Here is a 17,316-nt window from a genome sequence, read left to right on the forward strand (position 1 = left end):
AGGCGGATAAATCAGAATACTTTTTGCTAGAATGAGTAACTTAGGCGTCTTTGTGTGTTAGAACAACCTGCTTTTCGGCAGCGGCAGCGGCAGCGGGAGGAAAGCTCGTGTTTGAAGTTTTGTTGACCAATTCCAAAGAGAGGACGAAGCCATACTTCCAGCTGTCCGCTCCAGCGGCGATCGAGGGCCCTGAGATATCGCTGCGGGATTCCTTAATCTCTGTAGTGTTTACCCCGAAAAGCTCGTCTCTCTTGGTCACGAAGTCAGGGGTAATCTGGTCGTCTCCCGTGTAGCCCATCACGAGCTCTGGGATGCCGATGGGGTACGAAGAATTCTGCTGGTCGTAACGCCAAGTGTGGAATGTCTTCCCGTAAGTTCCAACCACTATATAGGATGGTCAGCGAATACGACTGTTTTGGATGTATAGTTGGAGAAGTACTTACAAACGTCTTTCATTATGGTATGGTCCACGGAGTCTGGCAAGTTTGGCTCGATGAGGAATCCGCTGGTGATTTCGTAGACATGACTATGCCATAGTTGGCGCTCTTACATGAAATTAGCTATCAATTCTAGTTCAAACAGGCTTTGATCCCTACCTTCATAGTCCAACGTCTCGAATGCCTCCTTAGTAATGATGTATTCGATCCCGGCTAAGCGTGCGGGCGTCGTGTTCGTGTTGTATATAGCACATTGCAAAGTGTCGCTAGCAATTATGACGCAGTAATGATTGGCAGAGATCTCCCAGTCACTATGTCCCGAAACGAAATGGAATCCATTTAGGAATAGGACTGCGCCCTCGGGACCATAGTGGCCGAAAGGGAGTGTTGCTGACACACTCAGGGGAAGGAGGGCTAGCACGGCGGAAAATGTGCGAGTGAGTTGCGAATACATGCCTTGGATTGCGAATTTAGAACGACTGGAGGAACTTGAGGCTGTCTGGTCTGCCGATTCGAACGAGACAGTCATGAGAAACTGCACGAGAGTCATCCTTATATAGAGAGAACCGTTATATTTTCCTCAACATTCGCAAATGACTTTTCCCCCTATTTCCCGCCGGCAATCGGTAATAGAAGGGGGACACGGCGTCCACAGCAGTATCCTGAGGAATATGGTGACTTCGCGAATGGAGAAGAGTGAAAACTTCGCATGAACTCGTCATCTTGGCTCGCTAGTATAGTGATGCATCCTACCATCCCGAGATCCTTGCTTCGAGCACGATTTCCTCACTTCTCGCTTACAACCTGCCCACGATCAGGACCCACCTGGAAGAGACGACACCGTAATCCTAACAGTACGTAGTTTGCCAGTAGACTGTAAGGATGAGAATGGGCTCAGACTACCGACAACTACCCAGATCATCGCCCCGCAGTGGTCGCCTAGTGGTTCTCCCCGTCGAGGGTTGAGGTCGCCGATTACATTTCGTATGTAATGATCAGACTCGACGCCCTCCGAATCAAGATTCCGTAGATCCCGTCGCCCGCCACCCGTCGCGGGCCGCTACTAAGTTCCAATTTTCTCGATGCAAAACCAATGAAAGGCTGCCGCGATAGCCGAAGCCCGACATCCTCCAAAGTCCTATCGATGACTTCCTCATGAGTCCCACACATGAGCAAGTTTGTCAGCATCTGCTCTCCCGTCTGCTCGCCGTCAGTCATCGTAAGTCTCCATCCGCCCCTGCCCTCGCGCTGCGCGAACTTGCTAGGGACTGTCGTCGGGAGTATCAGGGGGGAACTTCTTCGCCCCCGTTACATCATCTCCGTCATCTCCAACGTCTCTAGTAAATCGTCTTTTTCCCGAAAAGTGATGGAAAATGGCGAGGAAAAACGCTGGGAAGACGGGGCGAGTTGGTATAGGAAGATGGTACCTCAGTAGTTGAGAGAAAAGTCAAGAATAACTTAAAGATGGAAGAGGAAAACGGCTGTAGATATAATGCGTCGTGGAAGTCGATGGCATCGAGCACGCCATCACCCCTGTCTGCCTTGATTTCCTATTTAGGTCTTGTAGGGCTCTGCAGTGTCAGCGGGGTCCTGTTCGCCGAGCTGGACGCCAATGAGTTCCATTGAGACCACTTCGACTGCTTAGTACATGTACCTAGGTAAGCGTCCGCCGTCGGAACAGCATAACTAGATACCTACTTAACAAAGCATGTTTATAAGTTAGGCAGGCTTCCCCCCTTAATTACGATGCTCAATCGAATGAGCAATTGCTTAAGATCATATACCGTATAGTTGAACAAGTTACAGAGTTGGAAGACAGGATCATAACTCATTTATGCGCCCTGGTATTATTTCATCACATTATAGCCACTTGTAGACACTTTAAAGTTGGCAGCAGCACAGTTTGATTTTCCTATTGTAGGGCTACCAATGTGTAGGCGACGTAGAGGCGTTTTGCCTTTCCGTCGGCCGTTCTAGCCTTGAAAACAAACCCCAACTCCTTGAACCTCAAATACACAAATCCCTAAACCCTTAATCCCGAATCCCCCCTTCACCTCCCCCCTCACCCTTATCCCTTCCCCAGTCCTCCAATCCTAAATCGTAACACGTCGCGGGTCATAAAGCCTTAGTCGTCATGTCTTATCCATCGTAAACTAGTGACCAAGTTCCCTTTTTCGGTCTATACAGGTTCCAACTCTGAGAATATGCCAAGCCGTCGTAATCATTAGTGTATTTGCATTGATGCATGCGGTGTATTCGTCGTAAAGCGGGCAATCCTCTGCCGCATCATGATGTTGTACATGCCATCCCCTTAAAAACAGACAAGCTGTATAAATAACAGAAAAGAAGTGAATGGGGCCGTGTCCCCTCGTTTTTGTACATTAAAAAGTGCTTGTCTTTTTATCGAACGCCAGATAATGCATCATATGCAGGTCGTGGTAGTGTAAGTCTAAGTTTTTGAGTGAAGGAATTGGTTGCGGAATATGGAGGTCGATTAGGTTGGTAGTTTCGATGGAGCATCTCTGGCTCATTCTCTGGATAAAATATCGGTTAGGATAAAATACGGTATCGACAGTGATCTGACATACCAGCGTGTTCATTTCACGATGATGTTTCTAAGTGCCCATCGTCTCGCCTCTCGGCTCGCATCTCGGGATGCTTCTTGGGTTTCAGTCGGGTTCTGGTGACTGTCGTCCTTCTGGAAGGGTGCTAGCTTTCTACGCCATCGCCCCTCCTCATCAAACTGACGCTTAATGAATTCAGGACCAACATCGAACTCTTCACCTACCAGCCAGTCATCGTCGCTTCCACGACCCTGACCACCTGTGGTAGAATTCTTGTCTTTCTCCTCAAGATCGGGAATGTCCTTGAAAGGATCATCCTCGTCCATGGCGCTGGTAGAGTCGTTAGACACAGAAGGGGTCTCGTCTGCCTTTACCCAGCGCATGTTCTGCGGATCGAAGATCATGTCACCAACCCGCTTAACACCCTTAGTGGCGGTCATGTTGGTAATGAGCACTGGTCTCGATGCCGAGCCTTCTCTGTCGCGAGTCGCATGAGGCAAGGAAGCCGCTGACGGCGACGAAGCGGGGACATCGAACGCATTGAGAGCGGTGTCGTTACCTTCCCAGCGGAAAGTTGTCGGGTTGTAAGTCATGCCGTTGACAACTACAGGTGGAAAATTAGCAGTGTAATTAGGGAAAAATTTAAGACTTGATGGTAATCGGGAGGGTTTGGGACATTTGTGCCATTCGTGTCTTTTGTGATATGTGTAGGTGCGTTTTTTAGAGTGTGGGTGATGTGAAGGAGGCGATGGATAGAGCAAATAGGAACGTGACAAATGCTTCTGAAACTGCTCAGATTTGTCAATTGAGAATGACTTAGCCTTGTTCTTTTGCATCTCAGCTTTCTGAGATTTTGCGGGCACCTGCGGCTTCGCAGGTGTAATCTTCTTAGTCGTTGTATGTATCATGTTGAGGGGCGCAGCTGGCTTCGGTAGCTGCAGTTCCTTAGGCAGCTCAGCTATCTTAGGCAGCTGTGGTTTAAATGCTGGTTTTTTGGGCGACTGAGACTTCTGTTGTTCATGAAGTCGCCCTGTTGGCTGGGGAGTTCGACTCATGATATGCTTCTTAGAGGGAATCTTAAGTTCTTGTGGCTTCTGAAGCTTCTTAAGGCGTTCAGGAGCCTGAGGGATCCGAGATCCAGACACTTGTGTGTTGCGGGGTGGCTGGTGTGTTTTTGGCTTTTGGGCCATGGAGTGTTGATGCTTGTAAGGAATTGGGGTCATACCTTTGGTCTCCTTTGCCGAGTTCAAGTTGGAGATCAAGTGAGGTTTCTGCTGTGGAATTCTCTGAGACTTCCTGGATCTGGAAGCGTTATGGCTATGAGGCGCAAAGTTCACTCTGGCCGACAACTGCGCAACTCGTTGGTTGGCAATAGGCGCGAGAGGCCCAGAAGGTGTTCGCTGTGCGAGATTCGTCTCTCTAGCGATGCGGCTGGCGGCTGTGTCTCGTGCGAAATGAGGCTGAGAATCGGTGTTCGCGGGAGAGAAAGGTGAGACAGGGCTCGGCGTGCCACGGTCGGGTAGCACATTCTGGTATAGCTTATTGCGAACATTTGTTCTATTTCCGCTTCCGATAGGTTGTTTCACGTACTTGGACTCGGCTTGGGCAGAAGTTGGAAGGTCGTCAAATGAATCAAGCTCATGACCGTCACCGAAGCGTCGTACGCGGCGAGGCTTGTTAATTTGCTGCCAGATGGGCTCGGTACTTACTTTCTCGTTACGTGCCCTTCTCGGGCTTGGAGATCTTATCGCAGTACGAGAGACGGTGCGTGACAAAGGTCGGATTTCCGGACCTTGATCAGAATCGTGGCGTCTGAACGGCCGCGTAGTCTGTGTGCCCTTGGTGCTCACATGCTGAGATTGAGATTGAGAAGCACCGGCAGGTAAGAAAGGGTTCTTTCTCGCCTGTGCTGCACTGGACTCATAGCTGGTACGACGGTCAACTGGAGTTTTAGGTCGTAGGATAGACTGGGGTCTGCCGGATTCAACCCGCGAATCGGTGCGAGAAGGCGGCCGATCGAACCGCGAGGCAGCAGGCTTCGTTGCTCCCGGAGCGTGACGCATAGCTGGGAGAGAGCGCTTCAATCGAAGCAACTGTGCACTGGTTGTAGTAGGCTCATTACGCAATGCTCCGGTTGACGCCTTCTGGTTAAGGTCTCTTCTGCGTGGAGTGGCAAATTGTCCTGACGAAGCAGATGAAGGTGTGGTAGGCGTATGAACGCTTGAGATGGAAGATTGTGCAGAGTGGCCGAGCCGCGATTGAGGTCTTCGAGATGGTCGTGGGGGTATAGGACCACCGCTCTCTGACACTGGCTCTAGCGAAGGCTGGGTCTGCGTACGCTCATGATTGCCCATAGGTCGAGGTAAACGGGACGCAGGTGTTGATGTGACCGGCTTATTAGTAAAGGTCACTGAAACTGCCGTCTTCGGTCGCACAGGACTGGTAGGCCGAGTTTCCTTCACCTTAACGTTGCGATGTAGCGTTGTCTTGTTGGAACGGAACACATCATCGTCACCAAAATCAAGGCCGTCCAAGGGATCTTCGTTATCTACGTCAGGCTTGATCGCATTCTTAGGTGGCAACTCTCGCTTTTCCATTACAGGCTCAGGCTTTTCGGGAAACCTCTCTGGAGATGGATCTTGCTTTCGTCGTTTCAGTCGCCCGCCGAGATCCAAGGGACCCATAGGGATTAGTAGACCATCAAAGATTTCATCTTCACTCTCAGCCGTGACAGAACTAGCCAGACTAGGGCTAAGACCAGAGACGGATGAGCTGCGAGTTGAGAACGTATCACGCTTTGTGCCACCAAATCGGGTTCCCAAGCTACCCTCTCCCCAATCCAAATCATCGCTCACACTCATTGCGGGTGTTTTGGGGATGTCTATCCTTCGAGCGAGTTTTAGTAGGCCATCCGATGGCAATTCTAGATCACCATCCAAGTCGTCGTCGGCTTGCTTCTTCTGGGGCGAGGGTGTAGGGGGAGTAATAAGAGAAACAGGTCTAGACTGAGGTCGTAACTTGGGAGCTTTGATAGTCGCGGATCCATCGCCAAAGACATCGTCGTCATCGTCGTCATCCCGGAATTTATCTAGGTTAATAGGCGCCGCTAGACTCTTCGGCAAGACTGGCTCGCGAAGCAACTCCTGGATAATGGCAGGAGCCGCTAATTTCTTCGGGCTAGGATCAAACGATCCACTAACGTGTCTCAGAGACTCGGGGTAATGCTTGCCGTCTTGCGGCTTCAACCGAAGCGGACCAGCAAGGGGGAATTCTAGGTCATCACCATAGTCTTCTTGGAATATCTTCTTCATCTTTCTTCCTCCTAGTCGCTTAATGGTGCCTCCCACTAAAGCGGTAGGTGGTACATTCATGGGTATAGGGATGCCCGCATGGGCGACTGCGGCAATCGCGTCCAAGGTCGACTTCTCGTCATCGCCAGGTAGATGCACATGTCGCTCTTCGTTTCCAGGCAGGGACTCGCGGTCAGATCGGAACGAAGAAAGGCTGTCACGGTGGCGGGGGTGTAGATTTGCAGAGGTGGCGTTACTTCGGAAAGCAGCGTCGTCGTCAACGATGAAGTCGTCATCGTCACCCCAGTCCTCAACCTTGGCAACCTGGCGTTCAAGCTCTCGAACCTTGGCGAACACTGCCCGTCTCTTAGATAGCTCTTCCTCCTCTTTCTCCCGCTCCTTCTTCTCTTTCAGGCGTCTCTGATTCTCCCATACGGCGAGCTGCTCCATCTCATCGTTCAGTCGCTCCTCCCGCTCCTGAGGCGTTTCTAACTGGAATCGTCCTTCCATCATAGCGCTGTGAGGACGATGCTAGGTTTATCGGAGTGGTTATATGTAAAGGTGGTAGAACGGAGATCAACGATATCGGTGCCACAGTTCTCGAAGTCAATGTCCGAAAACAATGCTTTTAGCTAAGGGTCGATCGCAGCTCGTCGCATCATATACTCCGAGTAATAGATCGCCAGCTACTCCGAAACTGTGTACAGGATTGATAGGTCGATTAAGAATTGTAACAACTCTGAGCCCCGCAACGCGACAGCGCTGTCGAATGCGAAAAGTTGAGAAGTAGATATGAGTAGGTAGAATCAATAGAGTAAGGTACCAAGGTACAGTATGATCAAGTGCGATCGTTACTAAGTAGAGCGAGAAAGTAGACGGGAGATTATGTCGGAATTACAGAGGTTAAGGTGAGTACAGTAAAGTAGGTAATGTGTACGGGTACAAAATAAGCGTATAAAGTAAGGTGAGCAGATAAAGTAAAAGGTGAGGTGAGGTCGGCGGGTATGGCAGTAAACGAAGGTAAGGTTATGGTAAGGTGTAGAGTTAGGTAAGTGCACGGTCAATAAAAATGACTAGGTGCAAGACAGGATGGTAAAGTAAAATGGGGTAATAGGTAAATAGTGTCGCAAGCTATAATCGCTAGGACAGTAAGACTAAGTGCGCGCAAACGAAAACGTTGTCGCAAAATAGAAGTAAGAGTGAGTGAGTGATTGATTGATCCGATCGCAATTGAATTGCAGATCAGGAAGAAAAGTTGGATGTGTTGATCGCAAGAATTGACTCGGTTGAGTTGATTGGACAGTAACGACCAAGACAATGTGCAAAGTGCAGTTGGGTTCGTTGCAAGTTTGCAAGTTTGGAAAGTCTCTGGAAGGGAAACTGTTTGTGGAGAAGGAAGATTTGGTTGGGTAAATGTGGGAAGGTTGGCAAGTTGGTAAGGTAGGTACTTGGTGATTTAGGGTGGTTGGGGTATTGCGCACTGACCGCTTTTAGGGCTACAGTGCATCAACAGCAGGTACAGCCAATCAAACGGCGTGTTTAGGGCGGATTGTTGCGGCAGAATACATTTACAGTGACGCGAATCCCTGAAAACGCGCTGTAAATCCTGCCCCTCATAAATATTTTTTTCAAGGCGGTAAGTACCTACCTAACAATTAATAGGGAAGAGCCAGCCTGCGATTGGAATAAGTTTTAATCATTTTAGTGCTACTTCTGCCTAAGTGGCGCTCATCTGTGATCTAACAACCCGCAATTCGTGTACCTAACGTTCATAACGACTGGAAGCTGTAAGCCGTGGGCTCATGCCTTTATGCTTATTGGAAGGCCTTAGAATTCCATGCTGCCTAGGTATTCCAGACTACTTCTTGATAAACTCATCATTTTTGATAGCTTAGAATATCAGTGCTTCTTCAAAAACACATACAGACATCTGTGGGAAACCAACATTCGTGTTCTGTCTTCATCGTATTCGGTCCACCATAATAACACGACGATAATATTTTATATATTTCGTATCACTGGGATGAATCGCTAAGATACGAGGTCCCCTTGCTAAATAAACTCGAAGGTAAAGCATCGGTGCTATTGCTTCCGATGGCATGACGACAGGCACGGCTCTCGGCTATCGTGAATTGTAATCGCGAAGTTATGGCAGAAACCTCGATACTGCGATTCCCTATCTCGGGAAAGGAAAACGAGTACTTCTTGTTAGAGGTGTCTTCGAACGGCTCTCGGCCGCTTGACCTAAAGCTGATCGGTTCGGAGAGCACAGCTGTGTTCGTGACAAAATGTAAGTTCCCTCCCATCCAGCTCATTCAGACCATCTCATTCAACCTTACGGATCGCCGCGCGTTCCTGGCATTATGCGGTCCGATCAGATCCCAGTACGCCAATTTCATGCGCCGTCAAATCTTTCTATGATCTGGGAATCTAACCTACTCTATTTTTATCCCCACAGTACGTCATAAGAGGGTTGGTGATTACATGGTACAAGATGGCCCTTGCTCTCGCGAAGAGTGGGAAGACATCCTGACTTCCACCTTGACCAACCGGGATCCGATATCTGATATCGACATTAAAGCCGACCTTCAACCAGAGGGTGAATATATCTCCCTCTCCTTCCGGAAGAACATCGAAGGAATTACAGTACGTGCTCTACTGTTGTTTCGCTACAGTTAGGTATATTACTAACAATTTTTATCTTTATTTAGCAACGTCTAGGATCTATCAGGCTAGAAGAAGATGAAAAGACCGAGATCTCCCCATTTGATTGGTGTGTCTCAGCTATTGGGGCTCGAGAGAAGGTTCAAGAGGATCTAGCAGACACTGTCGCTAAGGTCCAAGCCGTTGAGGATTCGCTCAAGGAGCTCAAAGGCCAACTAAACGACCTTATCAAGGCAAAGGAAGAGGATGAGACAGAACTCCTCGAAAAATTCCGAGACCTCTTGAACGAGAAAAAAGTCAAGATCCGGCAACAGCAGCGCCTACTGGCAGCTGCAAATGTCGATCATGAGAAGCTCGCCAAGATCGGCGGAGGTCAGAAGAAGGAAAAGCATGTAGCTCAATCATCCCGCGCCTCGAAACGGAAAATCAAAGAAGAACCGGAAAGCAGCGATGACGGGTTTGAAAAGATGGATGTTGAGGATGAGAATGATGACGATAGTGCGAAGCTAGATATTGAGGAAGATCATGGGGATACCACAGCGGATGAAACTGCGAGTGGAACGGGCACAGACGACGAACCAGCACCTCCACCGGTCAAGACCAGAAGGCCCCAAGCCACAGCGCCAAAACAAAATGCTCGAGCGTCCACATCAGCAAAAGCAGCCCACAAAGCTGGTAGTACAGAAGAGGACAGCGACGAACCTCCGCCACGACGAGTCTTACCATTCATGAAGAACAAACAGCCTGTACCACCACCGCCGAACTTATCCGACGATGACGAAACGGAATCTGACGAGGAGCTATGATGACTTGATGTTAGATACATACCGCAAGGGCAATGAGACAACATGTTCACGATACAGACGGGGACAGTATTTTTTTGGTGGCCTAAAGGAGCCTTAGCTATATTTGTGCTAATATTGTGGATGAGCAGATCTATGTGACCAAGCCAGGTAGCAATTCCAGCCCGCTGGAGACCTAATGCGATGTAACACTACCGTGATGATGATGACCCCTCCGACCCGACCTCACCAGAACCAGAAAAATACCCCGCCACACAGAAAACAGAGAGAAAAACAGGCCCCATTCTAATATGCCTTGCGTAAAGACAATATAGTAGCTGCTACTACTACTACCTGATAGGTAAGTATAGATGGCTACCCCATTTACCGTCTGTCGTCGGCACCGTAGATGTCGTTGAAGTAGCCTCGGAAGTGCTTCTGCTTGCCCTGGTGGCCGATGTCCTGGATCTCGGCCTCGGTCAGCTTGAAGGTGGGCAGATTCCTCCTCAGGCTCTGCACGCGCTCCTCGCTGGTGCTGGTGGTGACGGCGACGATGCCCTGGTCGAGCACCCACCGTATGGCGATGTCGGCCTCGCCGACGCCGTACTTGCGGGCGAGCGACGCGAGGGTGTTGTCGCAGGGGCCAGGGTGGGCCTTGGTGATGGGGGCGAGAGGCGAGTAGGCCGCCGTGACGATGTTGTGCTGGCGGTGGAAGTCGACGAGGCCGCCGTGCTGCAGGTAGGTGTGGTACTCGATCTGGTTGACGGCGGGCGGGATGCGGGCCGTCTGCAGGATCATCTCGAGGTGGTTCTGCAGGAAGTTGGACACGCCGATGGAGCGTGCGCGCCCGGACTGCTTGATGGCCTCCATCTCGGACCAGATCTGCTGCAGCCGGTCCGGCTTGTCCGCGATCTGCGGCCAGTTGATCAGGTACAGGTCGACGTAGTCGACGCCGAGGCGCTCGAGCGACGCGTCGAAGGCCGCCTTGACGTTGCTAGCGACCGTCCACACCTTGGTCGTGATGTAGAGTTGCGATCGCGGGACGCCGGATTGGCGGATGGCGGCGCCGAGTTCCTTCTCGTTTCCGTACACTGTTAAGGGTCTTTCGTTAGTAAGATTGTACAAGGGGAAGGGGGGATATGGTGGGAGTTGCTGGAAGTCACGTACCCTCAGCGGCGTCTAGGTGGTAGAAGCCATTCCTGATGGCTGTGAGTGCCGAGTTGCGGACCATGTCCGACTGGCCGCCGTGGAAAGCGGATCCGAGACCGAAGGCGAGCTAAGATTTCACATTGTTAGCTTCGAATCAAGCTATCGGGATTGTGTGGCAAAGACTTACGATTGGGATCTCGTTGCCATCGTTCAGCTTCAGAGTTGGGATAGTCGGGGTCTGCTTTAAGCTGTTGACCTGGCTGTAACTCTGGTTGTTGCCTTGGCTATAGCTCTGGTTGTTGCCTTGGCTGTAACTTTGGCCGTTATTTTGACCATAGCTTTGGCCACTACTTTGGTTCCAGCCTTGTTCGTAGTTAGGGCCGCCGTTAGGGAAACCGTTGCCTCGGTCGTAGTTCATGGCGTGGCCGCCGGTGGTTGCTAGGCCGTTGTTTTGGCCGTAGCTGCTCTGACCATAGCTCTGACCGTAGCTCATGGTGTTGCCAGAGGCTTCGGGGTAGTATCCTGACTCGATGGAACCCATTTTGGCGAATATGTGATTTCTGTTATGTCTCTCAAGTGAAGCTTGAAAGGCACAAGATGTGAGATTGGAATGATTGTTCAAACCTCTTTGCAGGAGGTCGTTGTCCCCTTTTTATCTACGACAGGTCTCCGCCATCTGCGCGTACAATATCGGCTCGATTGGAGGCGAATTTGAAGACATCCACAATACTACCCAATTCGTATAATTATTGTCGATGGCGAAGTCAGATCAGCTGTTGTGTCCGGCCCTGATGGGATGGGCCGCAACACGAGGCCGCAAGTGGAGGTGATCTTGCATCGGGATTGACAAGTAATTACTTCCTATTTGAACGTTGTCAAGATTGGACACGTAGAAACGAACCAGATATCTGATTGTCCACATCTTGCATTAGCCCCGGGGATGCTACGCCCGCCGTAGTTTATCTGGTTCGGACCCCTAAAATTCGACTATTCAGTCTCCTGGATCCTGTTGGCATGGAACTTGCATCGTTTACGTGTGACTCAAAATTTGATGATCGACGACAGCATATAGGTCCAGACCTTAGCTTGATTGACATTCCAATCGAGACCCTCAAGTTACCAATAGGCGTTTTTTCCAGAAGAAACATGAACCCCTATAAGCCATCTCATGCTTTGTTGTTCGGGTACGCCCCACAATAAACACGTACGAGGGCCGACGTACGACTGACTATTTAGGAACAAATCGCTACCCAAAGTGAGGCTTGACATATTCCCCTGTCGTTGGGTTAAGCCACATAGCAGTCTGAATAATTACCATTTGTCAAGAAATTCTCCTACTATGGGCCTTTGGTAAGCAGCTAGACTGTGGCAAGTCCAGAACGTTTCCTTAATAATATGGGAACCTTGTGAGGAGTTGGGCTACAACGTCCTATAGTATGAGATAGTTTCACGTAAGCACTCCATATAACTAAGAACCAATTAGAATTCGGGTTTCAACGTTTCGAAAATCCTTGGTTCGTTCTAACTATTTCACAACTCAAAGGCTCTGTAGACGGATGGATAGCCCCTGGTGTTCATGAAGATATTTTAACTATAATGGCGTAGATATCCCGCGAGAAATATTGTCGCAGTGGGCTTTTTGATAAAAGTGGTTGACATGTATAATACCATGACAGGAAATCGCCAGTGGTTGTAGATCATAGGTATGAAGGGCATGTATCCCTAGATGTGATAAATGTTTCTAACCTTGAATATGTGCCTACGTGGATATCAAGACATGTATGTATCAAATAAAATTCCCATAATCAAAGAAAGTTTAAGTATATTCTTTAAATGTGATAATATCGTAAAGTGAGACTTATAATAATAATTATGAACACCTTGTGTGAGTTTGTGTTTGAGCTGTATTCTTTCAGGGGCGTTCTTAAAAGAACGTCCTGTTTAATACGTGAAGACTTCATCAAACCTTAGACCCTCGTATCAACGAAGCCCTGTAATCTATGCTATTTATTACTTGGTTGATGAATATCTATGAAGCAATAGTCATATTAGTATGGATGGCCTTACTTCCAGCTGCTATAAGACGGCCTTGGGTTGCGGAGTCTTATTCCCTTAACGATTTTACGACTAAGACACGATGAGCTATAGAGACGAGGGACTCGGTCGACATTCAATAGAAAGAACTATCTGGGCTAGGTACATAGTAGCAACAATAATTCAAAACAAATGCTGATGAGTCCCTACTCTCGATTCCATTTGCGAATTGATCTTATGATTAGTTGCCAGCTATCAACCTCACCTCTCACCACAAATAGGGGCTACCTTTGAAGGCAACCTGTCAATATCAAAAACTCACGCCTTACCTCTTCTCATTAACAAACAGAATTCACACTCCTCGAACTTTGATAAAGTCCTCATGCTACTAATGACAAGCTCTCGGGATAGTTTAGTAGCATATTGGATAAACAAGCCCGCATAGTTCGACGAAACATAGGTGATAAGAGTTGCTCAGCACCCGCAAATCCGGCCTACTCTCATTCTATCGTAGGGAAAGGGCATTCTGAACGAGAACAGAGCCAGAACAACATTTGAATTCCACCCATTCTATCTGAATTCCTGCGGAATCAAGAAGTTCCTTTACCCTCACCACCAGCTTCTCAACGTCGAAGAAGATCAACAAGAATCAGAAGTATCTTCATAGCTAAACATCCATCATTTAGGTACGTTGACATTCTACAAATTATCATAGTGATGCCTCTTGAATATTAACAATCTATAGTACAAGATGTCGAACGAAGAGTACTGGTGGGATCTTCCACTAGTTTTCTGCTCGGACAACGCAATGGACGATATTTCCATCCGCTCGATGCTGGAACGCGCCGTCAAAGATCAGAACACTGACAAGGACATCGACACCGACGCAGACTTTATGGATTTGACCTCGGTGGATTTCAAGAAGGATGACCAGTTTGACTGGACTGTGAAGGTTCCTTCGGATGGCAAGGTACGCGTCATCCTGGTCAACAACCCTCCGGACAATTGGGACATACCGCAATTCGAGAATTACTTCCTCACCGAGTGGGCGAGCGCAGGGGATCCGGGCAAGGTCTACCTAGCGCTACTACCTCCTCCCGCGCCCGCGTCGATGTCACTCGAGGAATTCTGGGCAGATCAGGTGCTCCCCCATGACTGCGAAGCAGACGACCTTGGGGATGTCAGACTCTTCACGCGCCATGGTTGGGTCGTCATGAAATTGTGGTGGGTAGAGAAATACGTCCGTTCCATCGGCATGGACGTCTTCAATCCCGACGAAGAGATGGGAGAGGTTATCACCAAATATCGATCCGAGCCTTCAGCATCCGTTCTTCCATTTCTGACCGATTGATCATCGGATGACTCGTCATACCAAAGAGAGCTGGGCTTGCTAATATGACTAAGGACGGATGACTCGGAGATATTCTCAGTGTCTTGGAGTGGAAATGGTTGCGACACAATAGCATCGAGGTCACTGGAGACATTAGGAGTGTCTCATCTGACTGTGCTATTATGGATGCATCTCTCCTTTGGACGCAGACCGAGGTGGCACAGGGGTTCTCTACTTCATAAGTTAGGATACTGCGCAAACTTGAGGTGGGACTGGTAGGGTTGGTTGGAGGAACGCTCGACAATGATATCTGCAAACCCGTAGCTGGAACACTGGGAACGTGCAAATGACAGGAGCTCCAAGCAGTCGTCAATAATGGATGCTCTTTTTAAGTCGTACGCACTTGCTGCTTCTCTTTAGCCAACGAAAACGAACTTCTCACATGGAACCACATTATATGACTCTATACTTGATGCTTTTAATAGTTGGTGTAACATATCTGATTGTCGTAGAGTTAGGTCCAACAATCATAGAAGAATTAGTCCCGAGAGGTTCTTGAAGACCTATTCGGTAAGAGGCTGGGTAGTTTTGGAGCTCTTGACGTTTCTAACACTCCAAGCTCTGAATCGCGCGACCATCAAAGACCACTCCTAGCTGTTAGTATTATAGCGACGTAAACTTCCTGATCAAGCGTATCAATGGAAGAATGATGATGAGGAGAGGAAAGAAATGAATGATGAACTGATAGAAAGATATGTATCCTTGAAAAGGGAGTATTCAATTATAGGAAAGGGGTTCATACCGAGTAGTTACATATGTAACACTCAAACGAGACTATGACGTGATAGCGCAGATCGCCACATCCTTCATGTTAAGCTTCAGTGAACATCATCGAAGCCAAAATCAACGATGAACGTATTGCCACACATCCGCTTCACAACCTTCAAACATTTTCCTTTCTCACAATTCTAATGATATTTTTTACGTCTTCTCCATCTGCGATCGTTCCTCTGTATCATATACCCTAAAGCCTCATCTGAACCTTCCTCGGCCCGACGAAGCCGTCTATATGCTTCTTCGCCGCATCGCGCATCGAAGCCTTCCACATATGCGACTTGCGCAAATGGCGTCCCAATTCACCAACGGCGCGAGCCATTCCGCCGCTAATACCTCTACCACCGCTCAAACCATCAACGATATCCCGAAGTCATGGAACTTCACTTCCAAGCTCCCCGCCGACTCCCTCTTCCCCACCCCCGCCGACTCGCACAAAACACCCCGCGATCAAATCGGCCCGCGGCAAGTCCGCGACGCCCTCTTCACATGGGTGCGCCCACAACCCATAACTGACCCGCACCTCCTCGCCATCAGCCCCGCCGCCCTGCGCGACCTCAACATCCTCCCGGGCACCGAAACAACACCCGACTTCGTGAACACCGTCGCAGGCAACAAGCTGCAGGGCTGGGACTCGGAGAAGCTCGAAGGCGGGTACCCGTGGGCGCAGTGCTACGGGGGCTTCCAGTTCGGCCAGTGGGCCGGCCAGCTCGGCGACGGGCGCGCGATCTCGCTGTTCGAGACGACGAATCCGCGCACGGGCGTGAGATACGAGGTGCAGCTCAAGGGCGCGGGGCTGACGCCGTACAGCCGGTTCGCGGACGGCAAGGCGGTGCTGCGCAGCAGCATCCGCGAGTTCGTCGTCAGCGAGGCGCTCCATGCGCTCGGCGTCCCGAGCACGCGCGCCCTCAGCCTGACGCTGCTGCCCGGCGTCCGGGTGCGCCGCGAGACGACGGAGCCCGGCGCGATCGTGGCGCGGTTCGCGGAGTCGTGGTTGAGGATCGGGAATTTCGATATCCTCAGGGCGAGGGGCGACAGGGATAATATCAGGAAGTTGGCGACGTACGTCGCCGAGGACGTGTTTGGCGGCTGGGAGAGGCTGCCCGGGCGGCTTGATGATCCGGATAAGCCGACGGAGTCGCCGCCGCCGAAACGTGGGGTTGCTGCTGATGCTGTTGAGGGCCCGGATGAGTCGGCGGAGAACCGGTTTACGAGACTATATCGCGAGATTGTACGGCGCAACGCGCTTACTGTGGCCAAGTGGCAGGCTTACGGGTTCATGAACGGCGTGTTGAACACGGATAATACGTCCCTTTTCGGGTTGAGCATCGACTTCGGACCCTTTGCGTTCATGGATAACTTTGATCCTAGCTACACGCCTAATCACGACGATTACATGTTACGATATAGTTACCGTAACCAGCCAAGCATAATATGGTGGAATCTAGTACGTCTAGGGGAGTCCCTCGGCGAGTCAATTGGCGCCGGATCGAAAGTAGACGACCCGAAATTCGTCGAAGACGGCGTGAAAGAGGAAGAAGCTAGCGCCATCATCGAGAGGGCCGAGAAGATCATCATGCAAGTTGGCGAGGAGTACAAAGCTGTGTTCCTCGGCGAGTACAAGAAGCTTATGACGGCTCGATTGGGGTTGAAGAACCACAAAGAGAGCGACTTTGACGAGTTGTTTAGCAGCATCCTGGATACTATGGAAGCCTTAGAGCTAGATTTCAACCTTTTCTTCCGTCGGTTAAGTTCGGTCAAAGTTGATGAGTTAGAGACGGAGGAAGCGAGGAAAGATAAAGCTGGCGTGTTCTTTTACAGCGACGGTGTCTCGGGCATTGGAGGTGAAGCCGAGGGTCGCAAGCGCGTTGGTGAGTGGCTGGGCAAGTGGCGGCAACGCGTCCTCGAAGATTGGGGTAATGGTCAGACTGTCTCAGAAGAGCAGGATAACGAGAGGATGCAAGCCATGAAGAAGGTTAACCCTAATTTTATCCCGAGAAGCTGGATCCTCGATGAAGTTATTAAGCGCGTAGAGAAGAACGACGAAAGAGACGTCCTAGACAGGATTATGCATATGGCTCTACACCCTTTCGAGGAGAGCTGGGCTGGCCGTACGTTTGAAGGCAAGGAATACAAGGGCGATATAGACGAGGAGACAAGGTGGACTAGCGATGTGCCAAAGACGGGTCGGGCATTGCAGTGTAGCTGCAGCTCGTAGTCTTGGCGTAAGCT

The 17,316-nt window shown here is 49.9% G+C and overlaps 6 protein-coding genes across 6 annotated transcripts; 3 read left to right on the plus strand and 3 right to left on the minus strand.

Moving 5' to 3' along the window:
* Nucleotides 1-8: 8 nt before the first annotated feature.
* On the minus strand, nt 9-1,296 carry F4807DRAFT_51919 (DUF1264-domain-containing protein). The gene is made up of 3 exons (XM_048003148.1): nt 597-1,296; nt 444-545; nt 9-384 (listed from the first exon to the last, which is right to left on the minus strand). Exons 1-3 carry the CDS (start codon nt 985-987, stop codon nt 41-43), a joined length of 837 nt encoding a protein of 278 aa, XP_047855076.1. The 5' UTR covers nt 988-1,296; the 3' UTR covers nt 9-40.
* Nucleotides 1,297-3,033: 1,737 nt separating this feature from the next.
* Nucleotides 3,034-6,741, minus strand: F4807DRAFT_451223 (uncharacterized protein; the record flags this gene model as incomplete). The annotated part of the gene is made up of 2 exons (XM_048000216.1): nt 3,034-3,605; nt 4,227-6,741. The coding sequence occupies 2 exons, from the start codon at nt 6,739-6,741 to the stop codon at nt 3,034-3,036; spliced, it is 3,087 nt and encodes a 1,028-aa protein (XP_047855077.1).
* A 1,286-nt stretch (nt 6,742-8,027) lies between these two features.
* F4807DRAFT_421872 (uncharacterized protein) lies at nt 8,028-9,829 on the plus strand. The gene is made up of 3 exons (XM_047997616.1): nt 8,028-8,581; nt 8,750-8,937; nt 9,003-9,829. The coding sequence occupies exons 1-3, from the start codon at nt 8,440-8,442 to the stop codon at nt 9,759-9,761; spliced, it is 1,089 nt and encodes a 362-aa protein (XP_047855078.1). The 5' UTR covers nt 8,028-8,439; the 3' UTR covers nt 9,762-9,829.
* On the minus strand, nt 9,830-11,564 carry F4807DRAFT_421877 (NADP-dependent oxidoreductase domain-containing protein). Its single transcript, XM_047997617.1, has 3 exons — nt 11,074-11,564; nt 10,905-11,013; nt 9,830-10,828 (listed from the first exon to the last, which is right to left on the minus strand). The coding sequence occupies exons 1-3, from the start codon at nt 11,425-11,427 to the stop codon at nt 10,122-10,124; spliced, it is 1,170 nt and encodes a 389-aa protein (XP_047855079.1). The 5' UTR covers nt 11,428-11,564; the 3' UTR covers nt 9,830-10,121.
* Nucleotides 11,565-13,671: 2,107 nt separating this feature from the next.
* F4807DRAFT_459402 (uncharacterized protein) lies at nt 13,672-14,271 on the plus strand (the record flags this gene model as incomplete). The annotated part of the gene is made up of 1 exon (XM_048001356.1): nt 13,672-14,271. The coding sequence occupies one exon, from the start codon at nt 13,672-13,674 to the stop codon at nt 14,269-14,271; it is 600 nt and encodes a 199-aa protein (XP_047855080.1).
* A 1,102-nt stretch (nt 14,272-15,373) lies between these two features.
* Nucleotides 15,374-17,302, plus strand: F4807DRAFT_451224 (UPF0061-domain-containing protein; the record flags this gene model as incomplete). Its single annotated transcript, XM_048000217.1, has 1 exon — nt 15,374-17,302. The coding sequence occupies one exon, from the start codon at nt 15,374-15,376 to the stop codon at nt 17,300-17,302; it is 1,929 nt and encodes a 642-aa protein (XP_047855081.1).
* Between the last annotated feature and the right edge of the window lie 14 nt (nt 17,303-17,316).

Source organism: Annulohypoxylon truncatum (genome assembly GCF_022578515.1).
Source record: "Annulohypoxylon truncatum strain CBS 140777 unplaced genomic scaffold F4807scaffold_12, whole genome shotgun sequence".
NCBI classification, from domain to species: domain Eukaryota; kingdom Fungi; phylum Ascomycota; class Sordariomycetes; order Xylariales; family Hypoxylaceae; genus Annulohypoxylon; species Annulohypoxylon truncatum.

What these genes read in the sequence shown, in the direction of transcription:
- F4807DRAFT_51919 (XM_048003148.1), bottom strand. Translation starts at nt 987, where the DNA reads ATGACTCTCGTGCAGTTTCTCATGACTGTCTCGTTCGAATCGGCAGAC. An exon ending in CGAGACGTTGGACTATGAAG is followed by an intron (nt 546 to 596) that starts GTAGGGATCAAA and finishes ATTTCATGTAAG; the next exon opens with AGCGCCAACTATGGCATAGT. An exon ending in TACCATAATGAAAGACGTTT is followed by an intron (nt 385 to 443) that starts GTAAGTACTTCT and finishes CATCCTATATAG; the next exon opens with TGGTTGGAACTTACGGGAAG.
- F4807DRAFT_421872 (XM_047997616.1), top strand. Translation starts at nt 8,440, where the DNA reads ATGGCAGAAACCTCGATACTGCGATTCCCTATCTCGGGAAAGGAAAAC. An exon ending in AGCTGTGTTCGTGACAAAAT is followed by an intron (nt 8,582 to 8,749) that starts GTAAGTTCCCTC and finishes TTATCCCCACAG; the next exon opens with TACGTCATAAGAGGGTTGGT. An exon ending in AGAACATCGAAGGAATTACA is followed by an intron (nt 8,938 to 9,002) that starts GTACGTGCTCTA and finishes ATCTTTATTTAG; the next exon opens with CAACGTCTAGGATCTATCAG.
- F4807DRAFT_421877 (XM_047997617.1), bottom strand. Translation starts at nt 11,427, where the DNA reads ATGGGTTCCATCGAGTCAGGATACTACCCCGAAGCCTCTGGCAACACC. An exon ending in ATGGCAACGAGATCCCAATC is followed by an intron (nt 11,014 to 11,073) that starts GTAAGTCTTTGC and finishes GTGAAATCTTAG; the next exon opens with CTCGCCTTCGGTCTCGGATC. An exon ending in CCACCTAGACGCCGCTGAGG is followed by an intron (nt 10,829 to 10,904) that starts GTACGTGACTTC and finishes GACCCTTAACAG; the next exon opens with TGTACGGAAACGAGAAGGAA.